The 21,535-nt window shown below is 35.5% G+C and overlaps 1 protein-coding gene across 2 annotated transcripts; it reads left to right on the top strand.

The window, feature by feature from the left end:
• The first annotated feature begins 8,588 nt into the window (after positions 1 to 8,588).
• On the top strand, positions 8,589 to 18,679 carry KERA (keratocan). Of its 2 annotated transcripts, none has more exons than XM_072923201.1 (3): positions 8,589 to 8,796; positions 10,340 to 11,234; positions 15,722 to 18,679. In XM_072923201.1, exons 1-3 carry the CDS (start codon positions 8,686 to 8,688, stop codon positions 15,892 to 15,894), a joined length of 1,179 nt encoding a protein of 392 aa, XP_072779302.1. In that variant the 5' UTR covers positions 8,589 to 8,685; the 3' UTR covers positions 15,895 to 18,679. The 2 variants fall into 2 exon arrangements, with proteins under 2 accessions (XP_072779302.1, XP_032602107.1); XM_032746216.3 differs by lacking the exon at positions 8,589 to 8,796 and adding an exon at positions 8,811 to 9,011.
• The last annotated feature ends 2,856 nt before the right edge of the window (positions 18,680 to 21,535 follow it).

Genomic DNA, 21,535 nt, shown 5'->3' with positions numbered 1-21,535 from the left:
AAGTTTGCATTTGCAGTATGGGAATCATCGCACTATGAAAACGTGCAAATTTATGTTTCAGTATTGTCAAAAGAACAGTGAAATCTCTCAGAAACCACAGGTGGTGAGTAAAATGCAGCTACACATGGTAAAGACATGGTAGTATGTTCCATCCAGGACTAAATAGTCCAAATATTGTCAGCATCTTGGAACACACTAAAATAAATGTGTTAGTAACTGAGAGCTGTAAGTGGCTTGCTTGCAAGTACAGATCATCCCATGGGTGCTCTTTTCTTTTCAACTACTAGACTATTAAACACTCAAACAGAAACTTTGCTAGTTTCTATAGCAAAAGCAGAAACTATCACCTCTGAAAAAAACCCAAACCAATTCATACCAAACCATTTAGTCGGCACGTTGCCAGTTCCAGATGTTCAAAATGAAAACACAATTCACAAAGAAACCTAGGACTAAAACAAAAGGAGAGCTTCAGAAATATTTCCCTCCTTATTTTTTTTCATTTTGTAATTCATAAATGTTGCTGCTTTTTTACCCATGTACAGGAAGGATTGACAGTAAAATATGTTACAAGTTGGCTAGAATTTTCATTGCAGAATGAAGTCTAAATCTGGGGTTTTCTGAACACATCAGGGTGGGAATCACTATGGAATAGCACCTAGGCATTGCAACATAGAAAAAAAAGAAGGAAGTGCATGCAATACTCCCCAAAGAAAAGAAAATTAAACGAAAAAGGAAAATAAAGAAAATGGTATTTAATCATTTCCAGAGAGCTTTTAACCCAATTGTTCCCTTCATGGAAAAATATAATAAACACTAAAGCTTCTAGAGCACAAATTGATAATGAGGTATGTCACCTGATTGCTGTAATCTAACACAACAGAAAAGTATTATTCTTTTCAGCTTGTTTCAGTACACTGAGTACTTTTACACAAAATGAGAGTGTGAACAGTGAGACTGAGAACAGTCCAACTCATGATAGATTACAAGCTGTTAAGAGAATTTCCCTCAACCTTCTTCTTTCCAGGTAAGGATAAAGTTCTTCCCATAGCCTCTCTGTATATACCATATGTCTCAGTCCATGTCTTACTGCAGCCTGCCAAAAAGAGTCATACAGAAAAAGTGTATCACTCTTTTTTGGGTGCATGGTGAAAGGGAACAGTGGCAAAGAGAAAGTTCCAGAAAGAGAAATTTGAGCCGGACATGCAAAAAATTCTTCACAGTGACTGTCACAGATTGCCCCAGGAGGCTGTGGACTCTGCATCCTCAGAAATTTTCATAACGTGCATGGGCAGTGCCCTAAGGGACAGATTTGTCTTTGAAGCTAGCCTTAGTTTTAGAAGGAGATTGAACTAAACAACCTTCAGATGTTTCTTCAGACTTATTTATAACTTCTGTGAATCTGTGATTCTAAGAATACTAGAAACCCATGGGGAAAAATATCAATTTTACTAACCAGTTCTACAAATGAAGTGTTTAGCATGAAATTCATGTGGAAAATTTCTTGTTTCAGGTTCCAGACCATAATTCCAACTCCTATGATACTCACAAAATCTTAACTTAGCTGACCTAGATATAGATTTGGGTATATATTCCATAGGCAGGAACTTTCTTTCTATACCTTTGCTGGCTTGTGCAAATCTGCTCCCATTTTAATACTTGTGATTTACTGAGCAGTGGCAGTGAAATCAGAGATCCATCCCTTCTAACTCTCCCATGTGAATCAGCACTAGCGAACATGCCACCTAATAGACAGAGTGCTCATGAAGGACATGTTGGTTATTAATATTTTTCCAGATTCTGATATTGGTTAAAAGGCTTTCCATCCATAAGAAAAATTACTTAATCTGTAGGCCTTAAGGCTTTCACACAGAAATAACTCTCTTTTCTAGTCTGAAAAGTTCAATATCAGTTGAAATCAGAAATAAAAGAGTGCTAGCTGCACTTTAGGACACTCATCTTGAATGTAGAAATGTCAGGTTCAAGTACCAGGCCATATTATCACTTCATCATGTAAAGAAAAGCAGCTTTAGAGGCTGAAGCACTTTTTATCACACTGTTATGAGATAAGATAGTGATTGTGGGCTGAAATGTATGTATTGCTACTCTTCAGTGCTATAAAATGATACTTTGTGGTTGTAACCCTTCTACCTGTTTTAAGAGGTGAATTATGTTCATTTTCATAATTTGCATTCTTAATCTACAGATCAAATAACAATATTTTTAACAAGTTTTGATTACTAGAACATCTTTTTTTAAAGTATCATCCCTCTTATGTGGTACCTCTGGTACAGTTACCTTTTTATTCTGAAATTGTTAAAGAAAAGCAGAAAATAAAATCTAATTAAGAAGGAAGTTAAGAAATGAGGTAAATACATGAGAAGATAAAAATTATTTATGTTCTCCATATGACAATGTAGAAACAAAGTGATTTGGTCAAATGCACCTGACTTCTGAAGAAGAGGAAAACTGCACTGTGAAAAAAAAAAAACAGTTTTGTCTTTATTCTGTGAATCCCAGTGTGGGGCAATGCATACAAGTCTGTCACAGTATTTGGTCAACCTGGCCAGAGCACATACTCAAACAACTATGAAGACACTTTGGAACCTATTAAATAATACTTGTAAAAATATTTCTGTTGATTATAATGCTTTCATTGAAACATGCAAAATATTTCAGACAGAAGTACTGGAGGTTTTTATAAATTCGATATGTTATAAAACAATTTCATACATTATATACCAATAAGCTGTCTTGAAGATAAATAAGTCTTTCAAAATTCCTATTTTCATCATCTTTCCAGTTTCACATCATATGATTTTGCTATCCATTTTACTACACACACTGGTTTCTAAACTACATGAATAAAAGTTTCCTGAGCTTCACTTTTAGATTTCATCATTACAACCATTTGGCTGTCAAAAAAAAAAAAAAAAAACCAACAACAACAACAAAAAAAACCAAACCAAAACAAAAAAATATAAAAACCAAGAAAACAGCAAGACCAGTAAGTTCTCAAAATTATGTGCATTATTATAATTCCCCTGCAATATTATAATTCCCACCCTCAGTTCAGGAGAAGGAAAGGTGTGTTGCTCCTAATGGAAATCACAGCTGAGATGTGTATCACACAGAAAATGCAGAAGGGAACTAAGAATTTACTGCTGGGATTCCCAGCTGCCACCATGAAGAGCATGGAATCATCTAAGAAAGGGGCAGGTAGTGTTGAAACCCCTTTGATTATTTAGGGTTATTTAGGTCATTATTTAGGGTTCTGGAGCACTGCATGGTGCTTGGACAGGGATGGGTGATGAATTCTCTCTGGAGCTGGGTTCCAGAGCTGTCTTCACAGAAAAAGGTGGTGTCAATTTGCATCAAAGTGCCGGGAGTTGAGGAATTTCATCTACACAATAAAGACTTAGTTTCAACATGTTCCATCTGAAAGGATAATCAGTGACTGGAGTAGTCATGGTGAGTGAGATTTGAGCTTGAAGTTGAGACTCTGGAAGAAAACTCAAGTGCTTTGGGAAATGCCAGCTCTTGAAAGCGATGACTGATATTACAATTTAAGAAAATAAAAATCACATAGTCAAATGTTTAATTTCAGTATTTCCCAAGAGTATCTGCATTAAAAATTAGAGCAAAGATTGCTACAATTAATGGAAAATAAGAGCTGAGTTTTCATATAGCTTATGCCATTTGGCTTTTCTTTCTAAATATTAAAAAAGCCCCCAAACCTTGAATTTTTCATTTGGCAAAATCAGTGTAGCAGATCATTACTGTAAAGGGAATAAAATATTTTTTTCATTAAGTTGTGGGAGTTCTCTTTTATGCAACCCTTGTCATTCATTTTAGAGGACAGAACTTTGTATAACTAAGCTTCTTGAAATCTATTGTCTTACTGTGGGGATCTAAAATGAAGATGAATTCAAATATTTTTGGACTTCTTTTACAACAGAAGTAAACAAGAAAACAGAAGTTAACATAAATTAAGGATAAGGATATAATTAAATGATAGTAAAACCAGTTTGTTTTCACTGTCATTCCGTTATCTCAGAATATTTAATCCTTGATGGTCTATGGTTCAGAACTGCATGTTTAAAGAATGGGCATCACATCACTAATACATATTTTCATTTACCATTAGTTGTCTGGAAAATAAAAATCATCTACACATTGTCCCAGCAACTCAATATATGTGTGTAATTGATAAAGCCATGCTAGATATTTTAATTTGAGATATATTTATCATTTAAAATAGAGTTCCAGAGTGGGATAGATTTGTTTCAGTGTTGAAATTGTTGAAATCATGAAAACAAGGCAAAGTAAGAGATTGACAGTAACATTTCCATAGTAGTTAAAGTAAACCTAGCAAGCCAAGACAAATATCAGATTTTGGCATTATGTCATGGAACCTTTTTGGTGTCACCATGGTAAAGAGTTCAAACCAGAGAGAAAAATAATAAAGTGTCAAAAATTATTTAATTAAGCATATTCAGGAGACCAATATATTTCCCATAAAAGCTGAAGCTTTTCCCATAGTTGTTATTTTGTGCTAAGCTACTCTGTTCCCACCGTAGTTTTGATAAGGGAGTGAAGTTGTTTCTGGACTTTTAGAATGGGATCTTATCTTCCTACATCCTATATAAACAAGGGGTCAGGTGACATCTCCTTTAAACAAATTAAGCCAGTCAAACTGTTCCCCAGGGTTTCTTTAAGCGATGTATTCTGATCTAAACTGAAAGCTCCCGACATAAACTGCCTACACTTCAGCTGCCTGCATAAGCACAATGCCTGTTTAAATAAGAAATGCAATTTCTTCCTCTGCGAGGTCTAAGCAGGTAATTCTAGACTTCTACTAGAGGTGCAGCATTCCTGCTCCTAAGTTTGTTTTGCTTTAATTTCTTTTGTTCACTAGGAATGATGTAGAGTAAAATATATCCATAGGAGTAGGCTCTGGAACATCTGGGCTGGTCCTTTGATCTGTGTGCAGTGTCCCTTGGGCTAGCCTGAAGGCTCAGTCATCTGCTTTCTTTTAGACTCTTTGATCCTGCTGACCTTTGGCTGTTTTTTAAAAGGAGCAGCAGATATTATTAATTGAGATATATCACTGTCTGTTGGTCAGGGAACAGTTTGGAAATAGAAGTTTTGTCTTTTTGACTCTTGAGTAAAACTCAGAGCAGCAACGCTGAAAGAGACAGATCACTACATGCCTGTCATCAGAAGTGAAGGAGGCAGACAAGCCTGAGTAAAAGTCAGCACCTCCATGAAGGTGTCTGGAGCTACCACTGGAGTATACGATAAGAGAACACAAACTGGACTTAACTGTCTTCAGCTTTTGAAGTGAAGTTTTTCTCTAGTAACCATGAAGATAATTTAAGAGCTTGTTTCAGATGAATTGATTGTCCTGTGGAGCAAGGCACATAGCTTTTAGTAAAGTACTGCCCAAATTAAGGCACCCTGGATTGCAGCCTCTGCTAAATGGAGCAATGCACAGGGCTAACGAGTAAGCTCTGCTTGCAGTACACTCCTGGGTTTGCTGGTGATGAACTATACACATGCTTGATGCTTAACAGACCTTGTTTCTAATTCAATCTGAGACATATGGCAGCCATTACTGAAAGTAATGCATTTTTTCACTGTCAGCAGCTCTGATGCTAAAACAGAGCAGCTCCAAACAGCACTTCCAGTCCATTTCTCCTCCCAATGGGTCTTTCTAGTTTGTCTTTTTTACTCTTCTAGTCTTTCTCAAGGTTGTGAGCTGGTGCAGTTTCAAGCATGTACATTACTCCTCCCAAGGAAATGTTACTACCCCCTGCAGTTGTTGATGCTCCTCACTTTTTTATACTTTTTTAATACAAATTCTCTTGATTAACAGTGTGGCTTGAAAGGAGACACATGGAGTAAAAATTCTGTAATGGCTTCTGACATCTTTCTCAAACTAGAACAAATCCAACAATATCTCTTAGACATTATCTCCAAAATTCAGGGTGGGTATCCACAGTATTTTTACTGTCATATTTTTTCCACTTCCTTTTATTGTTGTGCAAATATCTTTCATACTTACTGAGAGATTTTGATTTTACTTTTTGAGAGATTGTTCATGGTCTCAGGAACACTTTGTATTTCACTGATATTTGCCTTCGATCACTCAGCTTCTCAAGTTAAAAATTACCTCATTAACACAAAATTCTTAGCAGCCTCTTACTGAAAAAAGGCTCTGGAAAGAGTCTCAGGTTGGATCCGCAAAACAAAAACTCTCCAAACCATTAGTCATTTTTGAAAATCTTGGCCACGGTCTTTATAAGTCTGTAAAACTTTATCACCATAAAATGCAACCTTTAAATAAGAAATATTTTACGCCAGATGACAGAAGACTCAACACAAGAAATGCATGACAAGTGCATGATCTTGAAGGCTTTATGGAAAGCAGGCTTTCTGCAAAATCTGCTTAGACACCCAGGCAATCATTTGTCTCTACAGAGATATTTTAAAAAATTTTTGGGAGCATGTGAGAAAATACATATGGCAGTTGTAAACACTCTTGCTTCTTGGTTTTGAGGCCATTTCTTGTCATTCTTTTTCTGCTTTGTTTGCATCAGAAGAAATGGAAATTCGCATTATTGAGAAAGTCTTAAAAAATGTATTTTGCTATATTCTTCTCCTAGTGAAGGACTCCTCCTTTGAATGGGATGGAAGCATGTGTTTGATAAGGATCAAATACCTGGCCTCTAAATCCACAAAGGGCAGATTGTGACCCCTTCCTTAACAGTATTTCATACAAATAGTACTACTGCCTGCCATAAGGTAAATGGTAAATCGCTTTGCCAGGGACTTCTGTGATAACATAATGAATATCTGAACATGATTAGCATGTAAAAATAGCAGGTAAACTCAGACCACCCTGAAGAGTAAGATAAATTATTCTTTTTTGTTGTTGCTAAATATAAACATCTGGCAACATGCATTTAGGTGTGTCACAGAAGATATCTGCCATGAGGACTCACAGTTTTAGACCCTTCAGTACAACACTTGGGATGGACTTGGCTCGCTCTTTAATTGCAAAGAGACCTCAGCACCTCCATATTCTCTCTACACACTTTGTTAAGATTTAGCACAAGAGCAAAGCAGTTTTACACTGCACTACTTGTTTTTTGCAACAATCACAGATGCACTTCTCATGGTGACACCTCCTTAAACATCTCAAAATTAGATATACAACTATTTTACATTTCACACTGTGGTGCCTCTGCCTCTTCCTATCTCCCTTGGTTGGACTCCAGCTGACAAGAATCTTTGTCACTAATGCGGGGTACCAGCTCTGCTGCAGGAGGTCCAAGTCTTAAACATTTTAAGTTCTAGATGCTTAAAGTGACACTCATAATGAAAATAGGCAGTTATTATGGCTTTTGTCCTATAATTAGGAATCTGCTTAAAACTAGAACCTTTATTTTTTAGGCATAGGTGTAAATTAATTTAATCTAATTTAAATTATTTAAATAGTTTGTATGCATGAAGGAATCAGTTTTACACTTGCTTTGTAAGAAATCCCTGATCTTTAAGAGGTGTTGAAGGGCCTGGTGTGCTAGCAGAGTAAAACACTTAAGCACTTATTTTGTTTTTAAGCACATAAACAATGCAAAAATTACTGATGGTAAGGTTGCATTTTTTCATAAACAAGAAACATAGTGGTACAAACATAACTAATGAAAAAAATTATTATGTGTTTAACATTAGCCTTACTGAAGTCAGTGAAAGCAGCCCATGTATTTAAGGTTTGCTTTCCTTTTTTTTTTTGACTACTTTGGTCTTTTCTGCTTCTAAACTTCTTTTGAGAAATTCTGAGTTTAAGAAGCAAGGGATTGAAAATGATGAAATAGCTTGCTATAGGTTTAATGGTTAAAATAAAATAGATGAAACAGAATTAAAATAATTATTTAACTAAGTTTTAAAACTAATATAACTCATATTTTTCATTAACTTTTCCCTTAAAATATTTATGCCATTGTTCTGGCTTTGAACATGAATAGTTTTTTTGATATGAAGCTGTTACTTTAAGTTTGGACTAAAAAGGAAACCAAAAATCTTCCAAAATACTTAATGTGAGAAATATGTGTCTATCTTTGGAGAGCAAGTTGCTTGCAAAGATTTTGCTTTAGATCAGTGATAAAAGAAAATTGCAGGAGACACTGGGGAATTTATAACTTTGTAGAAATACATGTAAATATCTTTCTGAACAAAAAAGAAAAGGTAGGATTTAATCCTTAAAGAACTGAAAATATGTTATTAAAAAATTCTTAGCAAATGCATTTGTTCTCTTCTCCTAATCAGGAATTTTGTCTTTAAATGGCATGACAGCATCTGCATTTAATAAAAGTCAAACAAAATATTTCCATAGAAACAGATGGCACTGGTTTTAATCCTTTGTGGCCAAGTCAGGTATTATGAGAATGAGCTATGATGTAAGTCAGCTTTGCATGTAAAGTATCTTCTAACAAAAATGTTGAATAAACCTACACTTTGGGTTACCTGTTTCATCTAGACCAGCTCCCCTCATCTAATAGAACATAAAAAATCAAATGCCTTCAGCTCAGTGGCTGCTTGGTATTAAGGCCAGGCTTTCCTTCTTTCCCTGCCTAGGTGCTGAGGTGCCTTAGCTATTTCAGGGGTTAAAAGCTGTAAGCACTGATGCGTATATATGAGGCTGTATTCCTAGAACACAGCTTGCAGCCTGACTCAAGCTATTACAGTCTAACAACAGGGACCAATAGAAAGAGAAGAAGATCCAAGAAAGCTGAGGTAAGCCCAAACTCTGAAACAATGTCAAACTAGAAGCAATAGCTAATAAGGTGTGCATGGAAATACATCTGGGAATACTAGTATGTACTTCCAGTTTTATATGCTGCTAATTCTTAGGAGGACAGGAAACAAACACAGTGGTTAGCAGCCAAAAGCGGTGAATTTACAGTGATTTCTAACTGGCTTCAGTTAGCTCCAGGAACTTGACTAACAAGGTAAATTTCTTTATATTTCTTTTTTTTTTAAGTGTTATTAAGGTTATGAATATTTACAGAGTAAGAAGGTTGCAAATCCACTGTGTGAAATATAAATGTTATTCTTTAAAAATACTTTATTTGTCCCTTTCTTTGGAATGCTTCCAGATAGCAGTTTCTGGGGCTGGAAAGGCTATAGGATTCTGCACTTGTTACTGCTAATAACAATGGTGAAAACTATTAAATTTCTACATATTTGAACTGAGTTCTTAACTTTACTGATGCATTAATCCTATGAGGGAGCTTTTTATTTAAATACTATTTTTGTCAAAATCAACCTCCTAATTTTGATCAGAAATTTCAGTTATCAGTCTTTTGCCTGTGCACTGCAAAATACCTGTTAATCTCCATGAGCCAGTAAGCAAGATAACAGAGATTGTAAAACATTGTTTTTGTGCTACACAAGTATTTCCTGTCTGAGTAAATTAACAGTGATAATTTTGGTCATAATTATAATTGTGGAAGAGGCTAAAAAAAGCAAATAATTAAGTAAGAAAAATAGCTAAAATATACATAAATGTATATTAATAGTTTGATTATGACTTGCTTTTTGTGGCTATAATTTGGTTAGGACTATTTTCTTGTGTCATTTAGAGCAGACATTTGTTTTATCTGTTTGCTTTAGGGAAGGAAATTTGTAACTTTGGATATGAGAGAGTGAGCAAGGTGGGGAATGGATTAGTCAAACATATTCCCTCCAATCTTTTAAGAACATGCCCAACAAACAGCTGTTAAAACACTATTTGATCTTCCACTTTTCAATTAAGACAACAGACCCTGGAAAATCTGATCCACATGCCATTATAATTGTGGAAGAGAGCAAAAACAGAGAAGAGGGTATGATTAATTTTAAAAGGAGGGACACTGAGTACAATAGTATTTATATCTTTGTGGTAATTGTATCTTTTCTGAAGATTAACCATTATATAATGTAGATTATAGATCTGTACAGGAAAACTTATGCAAGGTTAAAAGAGGTACTGATTTATTGTCTAAAAATGATCCATATTTTCATATTTTTGGAAATGGTACTTACATGAACATCAGTTAAACTGGTAGCCAATGTGGAGTCTAAGCTGAATCAGGAAATATTTATCAACATTTAGCACATATACCTTTTATATTACTTTTCAGTTTTTCCTTAACAGACCATGGATAATACCCTAGATGACAGAATTTGGCTGTTTATAAAGGAAATATTATTTTGTATGCAAAACTCTTTTGTTAATCTAGTATGCTACTAGGGAGTTTTATTGGGAAAAAGCTAATTGGTTTTTTTCCCTTCCAAGGCTAACACCATGATTCTGAAAGTCTGTACAAGCCTTTTGCTCTTATTCTCAGTCAATTCTGCATGGACTCGAACTGTGAGACAAGTTTATGATGATCTGGATCCTGGCCATTGGTCTCACTATACTTCTGAATGTCCACAGGAGTGCTTTTGTCCTCCTAGCTTCCCCAATGCACTATACTGTGATAACAAAGGACTTAAAGAAATACCTCCAATTCCAGCCAGAATTTGGTACCTCTATCTTCAAAACAACCAAATTGAAAAAATTTCAGAGAAGCCTTTTGCAAATGCCACTCATCTGAGATGGATAAATCTGAACAAGAATAAGATCACAAACAGTGGAATTGAGAGTGGTGTGCTGAGCAAGCTGAAAAGACTGCTTTACTTATTCCTTGAAGATAACGAATTGGACGAGGTCCCTGCCCCATTACCAGTGGGTCTAGAACAGCTAAGACTAGCTAGAAACAAAATCTCCAAAATCCCAGAAGGAGCTTTCAGCCACTTGGAAAACCTTACCATGTTAGACCTCCACCAGAACAGTTTGTTGGACAGCGCTCTTCAAAGTGACACCTTCCAAGGACTCAACAACCTTATGCAGCTCAACATAGCAAAAAATTCACTCAAGAAAATGCCTTTAAGCATTCCAGCTAATACACTGCAGCTGTTTTTGGACAACAACTCCATTGAAGTTATACCAGAAAACTACTTCAGTGCAATACCCAAAGTGACTTTCCTTAGGCTGAACTACAATAAACTATCTGATGATGGTATCCCTCCAAATGGGTTTAATGTTTCATCTATTCTAGACCTACAGCTGTCTCACAATCAGCTCACTAAAATTCCACCAATCAATGCTCACCTTGAGCACCTTCATCTTGATCACAACAAAATCAAAAGTAAGTGTATATTACCAGTGTGGAACCCTTCAAAACCATATCCATTTTAAATGTCTACTTAACTATAAAAATGCTCTTTGAGATAAAGTGATTAAAATCATGGAATCATTGAATAATTTGGGAAGGAAGGAACCTCTAGAGGTCTTTTATTCCAACTTTCCTGCAGTAAGCAGGGATATTTGATGAGATTTCTAAGAGCCCTGTCCAGCCTGACCTTGAAATTTGCCAGGGGTGGGACATCCACCACTTCTCTGAGCAAAATGCTTTTGTGTTTTACTGATTTTACAGCATATTGTTCTATTAAGATTTATGTCCTCAAAAGTTTTCAATTTCATGTAAATGAGATGAGGTTTTGTACCCAAGGCAACACAAGCCTGTTAGTTTTAACAGTTTCATTTCCAGGACTGTTTCCAAATTCATCCAGGTATAGACGGGGTGTGGTGGTCAGGGACATTACATACTCTATATAAAGAAAGTATCTAATCAGTAAGTACTTCATTTCATGCCAAAAGCCAAAACAAAAATGATGACTTTTTATTCACCACTGCACAGAAGGAAGCCAAGTTTCTATATTTATCTTCCCATCATAGTGATTTAATTGAATACATGGTCCTTTGACACATTTTTGTGCCACTGTAGTCCAAAAATATATGAAAAATAATGATTTAGCTTTTGCACAAAAGAAAGACCTATGAAATAAAGATATTTCTTGATAATTTATATTCACTCATTGCATTTGGCAAAATAAAAATGTGAAATCATATAAATAAGAAAAATTGTATAACTGGCACATATTTAAGTGGCCTGCAAGAATTCTATCTGTTAATTAGAGTTAAATCTTATGACAGATGTTGTTTCTGAATGTATTTAATTGCCCCCTGGTTACTAAGAGATTTATCTGAATTGCTTCACCACAAAGGCCTCAGGGGCAGACTTTATTTTGTCACTTCAAGTGGACACAAAATCAATGGAATGTAGCCTGTCCAGTTTAAGAACAGTTTTGTGTCTAAGTAGTATTTAAAGATCTGTCCAGTCCTCTTCCTTCCCTGAATATGTTTGGCAAAGCTTATGTCCATGAAAATTAGCTTTTGTGGTATGTACAAAATCAAGCCTCACGTTTCAATGACACATGACCTGTGAAACTGAATCAAGATGCTTTTCCACAAATATTCTATTCCTTAATGTCTTTACCACTTTTCAAAAATAACTGTCAGTTTAAGCACAAGTTGCTTGTGACTAACTGACTTTACCTGAAAAACAAAAAAAAAAAACAAAAAGAAGGGAATTCTGAGTAACTGAATATAAAAGAGTTGCAACCTGATACCTTAAATTAAATTTGGGTATCATGTAAAGGTATTTTACCATATAGAATAATTGTTCAAGAAGTAAGGGATAATGGCATAGCCTCCATGAGACATTGCTCTAATAGATAATATCTTAAAAGATTGAAAACAAGGAATGTAATTCCATCAGGCCAGAGTAATAAGAGCTGACATTAATTCTGCAGATTGGTTTTGTCTTCTTAAACCCAGATCAATCATTATGTTAAGATAATCAATATAAAAGGTTTGAAAGAAATTTATTTGTAAAGTCCTGATCTGATTTCTTCACAAAAGAGTTGTGCTGAAAGTTTACTTTTATGTATGCAGTACAAGCCCTTTTTATAACATTAATTCTCAGGTGTTCCTTCACAACTGCTAATTGCTGCTTTATTTTCTATTGGTGAATCATAGTTACACTGTAGTTATTGCAAGAGTTCATACATCAGCATTTCTATGTAAAAACCATTTGTCTATGTTTTATTATATGCTATTTTGTAATATCAATTCTTCATATAAGTGCACAGTTTTATTTCTCTAGAGACCATTTATGAAGATACAAGGTCTTCTTCTGAAGCCCAGGAAAGCAAATGATAGCCTCATCATTTGTCTCAGTGGAACAAGAATTTCACCTGTAATCCCTTCTTTAAGGATCTCAATGCACAGAGGAAAAAAAAATTCTAATTTTGGAAGTAAAATCAACTTAAATCCAAAACTAATTATAGCTCCAACAGATTTGCAACACATTTGTTCTATAGCATTTTAAAACACATATGCTTACAAATTTACCTGGGATATACACTTGTGAGGCTCTGGGGAATTCTTAAAGAATGTAAAGGAGAATGTTATAGTAAGCAAAGAGAAGGTATGAAATGATGTAACAAGTGAGCAAGGACAAGCAGGTGGTATTATTACAGTGCTATCAAAGGACAAAGGAAAGGGAGTAAACAGTAAGTTCCTCTGGAAGAACACCAGGAGGCCAAGATAGATACTGTGAGCTAATATTATTCCATATTTAGAGAAAGGGAGAAATCCCAGGGCCATGTATCTAAATTTTGTTTCTAAATTGTAAGTTTTACTGGAAAAATATCTGCACATCTTCAGCAGACATACAGTGTTAGCCATTAATGAGAACCTCTTTGGCAATTTTCCCTTACAGCAGCTCTAGGCTTCATGTTTAAATACTAAAGGACATAACAATTCTGTTGACAAGTGGTGGAATTAATCTTCTTTGAATAAACTATGCTAGATTTTTAAATCTAATTTAATTGTGTATTCCTTTCCATTGAGTCTGAGACCTCCTACTTAAAGGAAAGGATAACACCATTGTATAGGGAAATTAATACCATCTTAAGGAGCTTTCAGTCCCATTTTGGAAGTATTGTTCCTCCTATTTAAATAAAATTCAGTAATATATCCATGAAGAGTATTGAAAGAGAGAAAAAGAGAGAGAGACTTTTACTCCCCTGATAGTTTGGGTAGGATTTACTGTTTATGGAAAGAGAATAATAAAACCCAAACCAATTCATACCACACATCATCAGGAAATAACTTCTCCCTAGGTGGCCCGTGGTAAGATAACTGCTGCTTCACTTCATGACTGGAGTAATTAACCCAGTGAAAATGAGTGCAGTGAGATAGTTTTTGGTCAGAGAAGACAGAGATTTAGGATACACTTGAAACCATCTTGTCTCTGTGAACAGTAGTGCTGGTCAAACAAAGAAGATATTTTCTCCTAGATAGTGTTGATTCACCCAAAACTTTAAATGGCCGCCTTAGTAATGAAAATTCTTAAGCTTTTTGTGTTGTAAATTCACACATAGAGATAAGTTGTAGCTTGTTTCTTCCAAGAATACCAAAAGCTTTGCCAACATTAATCAATTTTCACAAGATAAACAAACACATTTTGATATCATGGATATAACAAAAGCTTCAGGCCTTGGCCAACTGGGTGTATTTATCTAGTTTCCATGACAAAGATAGAGTCCACTTCCAAGATGTTGCAAACATCCGGGCAGTCTTTCAAAATAGAGTGGAGGGTGGGGGGAAAAGTAAGTTATAGGGAAAAATAAAGTAAGTTATGTCGTTATTTTTACTTCATAACATTTCTCTGATTTTGGGGATTGTAGTCAGAAGATTTGTGGATGGTATCATTACTAAATATAAGAAATTTTTTTCCTATCTCTTTTTTAGTAAAGAATTTTGTTCCAAAAAATCTGTTATATACACATTCTCCAGTCACTTTTTTTTTCAGTTAGTCTGAGGCCAAGATCCTCAAGCAGTTAGATTAATCAAAAAATATCATAATTTGGTCAAAGAAATTTGACATCTTTGAAAAACAAACACCACTTCAGTGTTTTCTAGAGGCCATTTTGAGGCTGAAATAGAGCAGCAGCTGCCTAACTATTTAACAACTAAAGACAAAATATAAAAAGCATTTTAGTCAAGTGACAGTGCAGAGGTAACCCTAGAGGAGACAAAAAGCCCAAGCTATTCAACACTTCTAAATATGGATAATGATTGAAGCCATAGTTTCAAATTTTACCTGTACAGAAACAAATTATGCATGATGCATGTAGCATTTTGAGGATTTGTTGGCTTTCAGATTAGAAAGAAAAATATTCCATTGCACAAGTTATATTCTTGCAAAAAAACCCCAAATCCACTTAGTAATGTCAAAGAACAGAAATGTCCAGATGTTAAAAATTAAAAACACTATACAAAAAGTTCCTCTGATTCAATACTGCTATTGTTTTGAATGCAAGATCTTCATCAGGGAATCTTCATCAGTCTAAAATTAATATACTGTCATTGAAATAAGATGTTCAAAACCCCCCAGAAGTAATCTTGCCTTGCTCACTCAGAGTGTAAAGAGCTATTTCTCAATGCATATCATGTAGTTGTCTAACTTAGTATCCCCTTTGTTCAAGGATAAATTATGCATCTAATGGCCTTTTCTCATAATTGCAGCACAGAATATGTGATTCACTGATCCAGGTCACATTATATGAAGGTGCTTGCTTTCAGTCAACAAAGTATTTAAATGGAAACAAAAGCAACAGTCCCCCATGCTGACATCAACGGAAGTTTACTTTGTGTCCTAAGTGAATTTTATCTTCATGAACTTTTCCCATGGAAATAACCTAACACGTTGATTTACATTTTCAGGTGTCAATGGTACTCAGATATGCCCAGTTTCCATTGCCCTAGAAGAAGATTACGGTTATTATGGCAACATCCCTCGCCTCCGATACCTTCGTCTGGATGGAAATGAAATTCAACCTCCAATCCCATTGGACATCATGATTTGTTTCCGACTTCTTCAAGCTGTTGTCATATAAAGATATTGCAGTGCCACTCTTGTACTGTGAGAGTGCCAAGATACAAGTTTTGCTGGAATGAAACTTGTTCTAACTAAAATCAAGAAGTAACAGCGTTATTTGACTTTAAATTTTTCTTTGCTTGTATCTTTTCTACAACTGAAAAGGTTGTTCTTTCAGAAGGGATTTTATATGGACCTGAAACATGTGCTTAACACCTTATCTTTAAAATTCATAATGTGAATATATTGAAAATCATTGCTGCAAGATCCCAAATATTCCAAAGAAATGTCTTGCCTACTCCATCTTTCTTGTCAAATGTGGCAATGCCTATCCTCCTAACATAATTCCGAAAGACAAGTTATGTGTCCTTATTTTGTTATATAGTAACTAACACAATGAATTTGGGTGCACTTGGCCGAATACATATGCTAATAAAAGCATGAGCTACATGATTACTAGTTATCAGAATTGCCACTGACATTTCAGATGGTGGCCCATGCAAATAACCCATAAATTGCTGTCATCCTTTGAAGATGACTTTTAAGGTGAAAAGTACATGAGGCTTAGCATCCAAAGCAATATACTGAATATATGTAATTGTAGGGATTCATTCAGATAAAAATCCAGGGACAAGAGAACACGACACGTAATCTTGTTCTCTCAAAGTCCCAGTTTTCTGCTGTTTTATTCCATTTCTTGTTTTGACACTGTTTCTTTCTACACCTTTGGGATCATCATTGAATATTTGGTTAATTTTAGTTTGCAGAGAGATACAACCAAGTAATGGTTACATATTTCATGGACTAGGTACTTCATAAAAATTTAAATGGCTAGTTAATGCAATGGTGGTGAAGAGAAAATTAAGAAGTTAAGACATACATCCACTCCCAATTATTTACTGAACTAGGAAAGCACTTGTATAGGAACTGTATCATTTAAGCAAATACAATCAACTCAGAGCAGTATCCAGCTATCTGCTAACTCACAAACATGCATGCATACAATAATACTGGATTTTAGAGGGGTCCAGATTATTAGAACACAATACATTAACAATTCACTAACAATGAAGGCAACTTTTTATGAAATATGGCTGATTTTATCAAATCTAGTTGACTTTCTTATTTTATAATATTGCCTTTCAATTAATGACTTGAATATTAAAGTCAGCTATTCACTGAGAGAGTATGACATTCTTATTTCTTCTAGCCAGCACAACAGACTATCAATCAGTCATTATTTTTGTCTTCTTGCATTTCTAGTTAGAAGCAATTTAGTTGCTCATTGTTATCTTGCATCTATTGCTAACATTTTAAGACTGGTGTCAGTAGCAAGCATTTAAAGACTATGCACATGGTATAATTTTTGCTTTGCAGATTAGGTATTTTCTTAAAAATAGATTTTTAAAACTGTTGAGAATGGTAATTTCTGACAATCAATTCTTTCTACCTGAAAATCAGGCCTTAGTCTGATCCAGAGAGCTTGTGGAAAAAACTTAGTATAGAAACCCAGCATAGGAATAACCCATTCAGAAATCTGATCACTAAACCCTTTATTTTTGCTGTTCTTTTGATGTAATTTCTGAGAACATCTTGCCCTTCTAACAAAAGTATTTTCTGTACCTCTGTGTTCACCCAATATGAAAAAATACAGATTTAAAAAGTCTTTACAATATGTATGCATGTTTAGTTATATTCTTTACTCATTAATAGCATAGTAATTTATTTTTGGAAAAAGATCTATGTGACAATACTACTAATTGAATTATAACAATAATTATGTTCTTGTATTTGGAAATTAATTTCTACTTTAAACAAAGAACAAATACATATACTCCAAAGTGAATATTCACAGGCATATATGCACTTATTAATACTATTTACACTTCTAATCATACAGAAAGGATCTTGACGATCCAGAAAAAATTACCCTTTTAGGTACCATATACACATTGAAGAAAAGACTAAACCTTCCCAAAGAGACGTTAAGGTTAAATATGGCAAAGGTTGATATGTAAAATCATAAAGAGATACTAGAGCATCAAGGTACTCCCTTTACTGGATAAGGGCATTCTGTGATAAAACCAGGAGCACAAGATCTGATGAAATAATTTTTAACAGTTACATTCACCAGCTCTACTGCTATTTTTCCAACACAGTGTAATGTGGAAATCCTTATAAATCGGTCCTTCAAATAGTCAGTACTATCCTATGCAACAATTCTAAAACACATGCAGATTGATGCTCAAGATTTGTTTCTGTCAAATCCCAGTTAATCTGAGTGAAGTGAAAATTTGTGATACATCCTAGGACAAACTTCTGTTGGGCTTAAGAGCTGCTGCTGCCAAGTGCTCTGTATTCTACACCTTTGGGGCAATGCACTGACTCCACATCTGGGAATTACTAATAAAGAGAAAATCTTAAGTATTCTAATTTAGGCTAATTTGTTCCATCTTGATGCTCTCTCTCAGAGCCAGCTCTATGAAGTAGAATAAAAAAAAAAGTTATGTTGCTGCAGTGACCTTCACAAAATAAATCAATATTGACTGGGGGCTAAGCTTCTTTACTGCATGTATGTGGCCATTTGCAACACTTTTAATATTCTTAAACGCCCTGGGACAGTTGATGAAATTTCCTTTCAGACTACAATAGCAGGCCTAAGTTGCAGTATTGTGTGATACTAAACAATATAGGCTTTTAGTCACTATGGGGTCAGTTCATTCATTGTGCAGAAGACTTTAAAGGAATATGTAAAACACATTGTCTTTTTTCTAGTGTGGAGACCCGCTAATACAATGTAAAAAGCATCACTGTGCTTGAAAGTCTGATGTTAATTCTTCCTAATCTAAGATTTCTCTAAGACTTCCTACAGATATTTCCTGGTTCAGAAAAAAAAATGTATTCTTTTCCTCTGAAAGAAGGGAGGAACACACCTCTCAGCCATCCTGTGGCATGAGGCAGCTGGCATCATAGAACAGTCATTTGCTTCCCTTACTTGTCAGAACACATTGCAATCAGTTTTGAATGGAATACCATATACAGAAACAAAGGAATTTACAAGTATGAGAAGCTGAGAACAGGTCACCATAAGCATACTGCAGCTATAGTCCATCACTAATCAAACCACAAACATCTAGTGCTTTTTGCAGAAATCCATCTTACATACTGGATAATTTTGAAATTAGGATTGTTAACACAGATGTGCTATCACCTCAGCCCAGGTAAAGACAGTTGTCCTGTAAAGAAAAGTATTAAAGCAAAGTGAGAGACTCAAGGACTGAAAAATATCCAGATGTTTCTGACGTATCTGCCAGCATGATTGGAGGCTGGAATGCTGGATCTATCAAAAGGCTGTGGGGTTTTATAACACATCTGGCTCTGCAGGAAGAAAAGACCTTTTCAGATGCTGCCAACATAGTTAAAAATTTAGTCACATGTATGATTCTCCCTGGTCCATACTGTTCTCTGGCATTTTCTGTTTCTTTCTCAAGAGTCCACTGTGCTACGACTATTCTTCAACATTTTGAAGGAAAAACATAACCATAACAATCATGCATAGATGCCAGTGACCACAGCAGCCTATATGACACCTGAACACAAGCACTGATTCAGAAGACAACTAGAAAACTAATTTGCATTTTTGCAAAAATTAGCTCCAGCAGATTTCCTGTGTCTTTGTAGGGACTTTTAGTGACCCTTGCTGCACACAAATGGTTTCTAATGTTTGCTACAAGTAGCTGCTGTTCACTTTTCCACCCTAGAAAAACTATTTGCTAATATCAGATTGCAGCTATTTTCATTACCTAACTTTAACATATACATTTCTGTGTTGATTGCTAAACAGCTGAGAATCCTTAGTGCTGTTAAAGTCACCAAGTTAATATCTTTCTTTTGACTTAAAGTCCCATCCATAATTGCATGTTTTTACTCAGAATTGCTTGTCCATTTAAACATGACAAGAGTCTCTATAGGGCACCACGTTGCCTGTGTAGTGACACTCAGGAATAGTAATAACCACTTCAGGTCAAGTGTATGAAACAATATCCATAATTCAACATCATGTTCTGCCCTAGCAAACTTATTATCTCACCCATTAGTGGAAGTCATATTGTTTTTAAGCCCTGTGGTTGCCCTAGCAGTGCTAGTTCCAGCAACTACAATTTAATTAATTCAATACCTTTGCCAAAACAAATTTTTCTTACAGTCCTTGCCCTGTTGCCAAGAGCCTGTATATTCTTCTTACTGGTTTTACCTAGATCTCTGTAGCAGTGGGATAAGTCCAGGGGAGGGTCTCTGAGTTGATCAGAAGGCTGGAACACCTCTCCTGAGAAGACAGAAAGGGTTGTGGCTGTTCAGCCTGAAGAAGAGAAGGCTTCAGAGAAGTTGTAGCCCTATGCTTGGAAGTGTTCAAGGCCAGGTTGGATGAGGCTCTGAGCAACCTAATGCAGTGGAAGCTTCCATGCCCATGGCAGAACTCTTGGAATTAGATGATCCTAAAGGTCTGTTCCAATCTAAATCACTCTATGATTCTACATCCATTTGAACAAACTATCTGCCTATCAGCTTGATTTAGTTTTGTTTCTTCAGTATTTTTTCACTTAGGCATCTTTATGCATGTGGTGTTGATGTCTGTCCTGATGTCCTGCCCTTTCCTGGTAGTTCAGCTCCATCTGGAATTCACCAGGGAAAGGGTTGCCTGGACTGCAACAGCCATGGCAGCCGAACAGCCCCACTGCTCACAGGGCTCACACCTCCCCCAGTGTCTCTGTGCAGACCCAGGCTGGAGTTGTCTTGTAGGTAGAGTATATCCGGAAATCTATTTCTGGGACTTTGTCTCCCCACTCCCAGTTGTTTTTTCGTTTTTTTTGTAGGAAAATTTATGATGAAACTAGAATCATATCTTCCACAAATAAATTATGTTTTTCAATAGGGACTGAGGCAATGAAAGTGAAGTATGAGCTCAGCAGCTCTCAGTGAAGCTAGGTTTTTAAAATAATTTTTTATTCATTATCACCATTTTTATGAAATGTTAGTGGATTCAGAAAAAAAAATCAAATAGTTTCAGGCAGGGGAAAGAAACTAAAAAAAACCTGTTAATGTTTCTTACTTAATATTTTTGTTTCTAAGATGTCCATGTAGGATGATATTCCCTTCACCAGTTAATGAAATCCTTTGAATTTGCTCCCACCGCTAGGAAGCCTATTTTGAGGATGGTAATCTCCTTGTGATGCTCTACTTTGTTACAGGACTTCAAATAATCACTTATTCTCCCTCCTGGCAGTGACGATAGGCTTCATGGTATTATAGGATCTAGGCTCAAGACCCTGTCTGAATCAGAAGCAGATTGGAGCGTAGAATTTTTTTTCCTCTGAGGAGGCTGTTTTCAGCACCAGAATAGAGGCCCATGTGCTATTGTGAATCCTAAGATTTGTTTCTTTCAATAACTGGAGCTGCTTCTAATGAAGGAGACTTAAAGCAAGCCTTCTCAACTTTGTTTAGCAGGAGAATAGAAGTGAGTTACACTTAATATTTGCCAGGAACAAGGTCCCCAAATCCCCTTCCTCTGAATTGCTGACCAAATTGGGGAGAAAAAGCTGTACATGAAGGTTTTCTCTGAAAGTCCCAGAGGTTTGGATCTTTTAAAAAGCTAATTATTATGT

This window comes from Taeniopygia guttata, chromosome 1A, assembly GCF_048771995.1.
Source record: "Taeniopygia guttata chromosome 1A, bTaeGut7.mat, whole genome shotgun sequence".
NCBI lineage: Eukaryota > Metazoa > Chordata > Aves > Passeriformes > Estrildidae > Taeniopygia > Taeniopygia guttata.
This window is presented reverse-complemented; position numbering and strand designations above follow the sequence as displayed.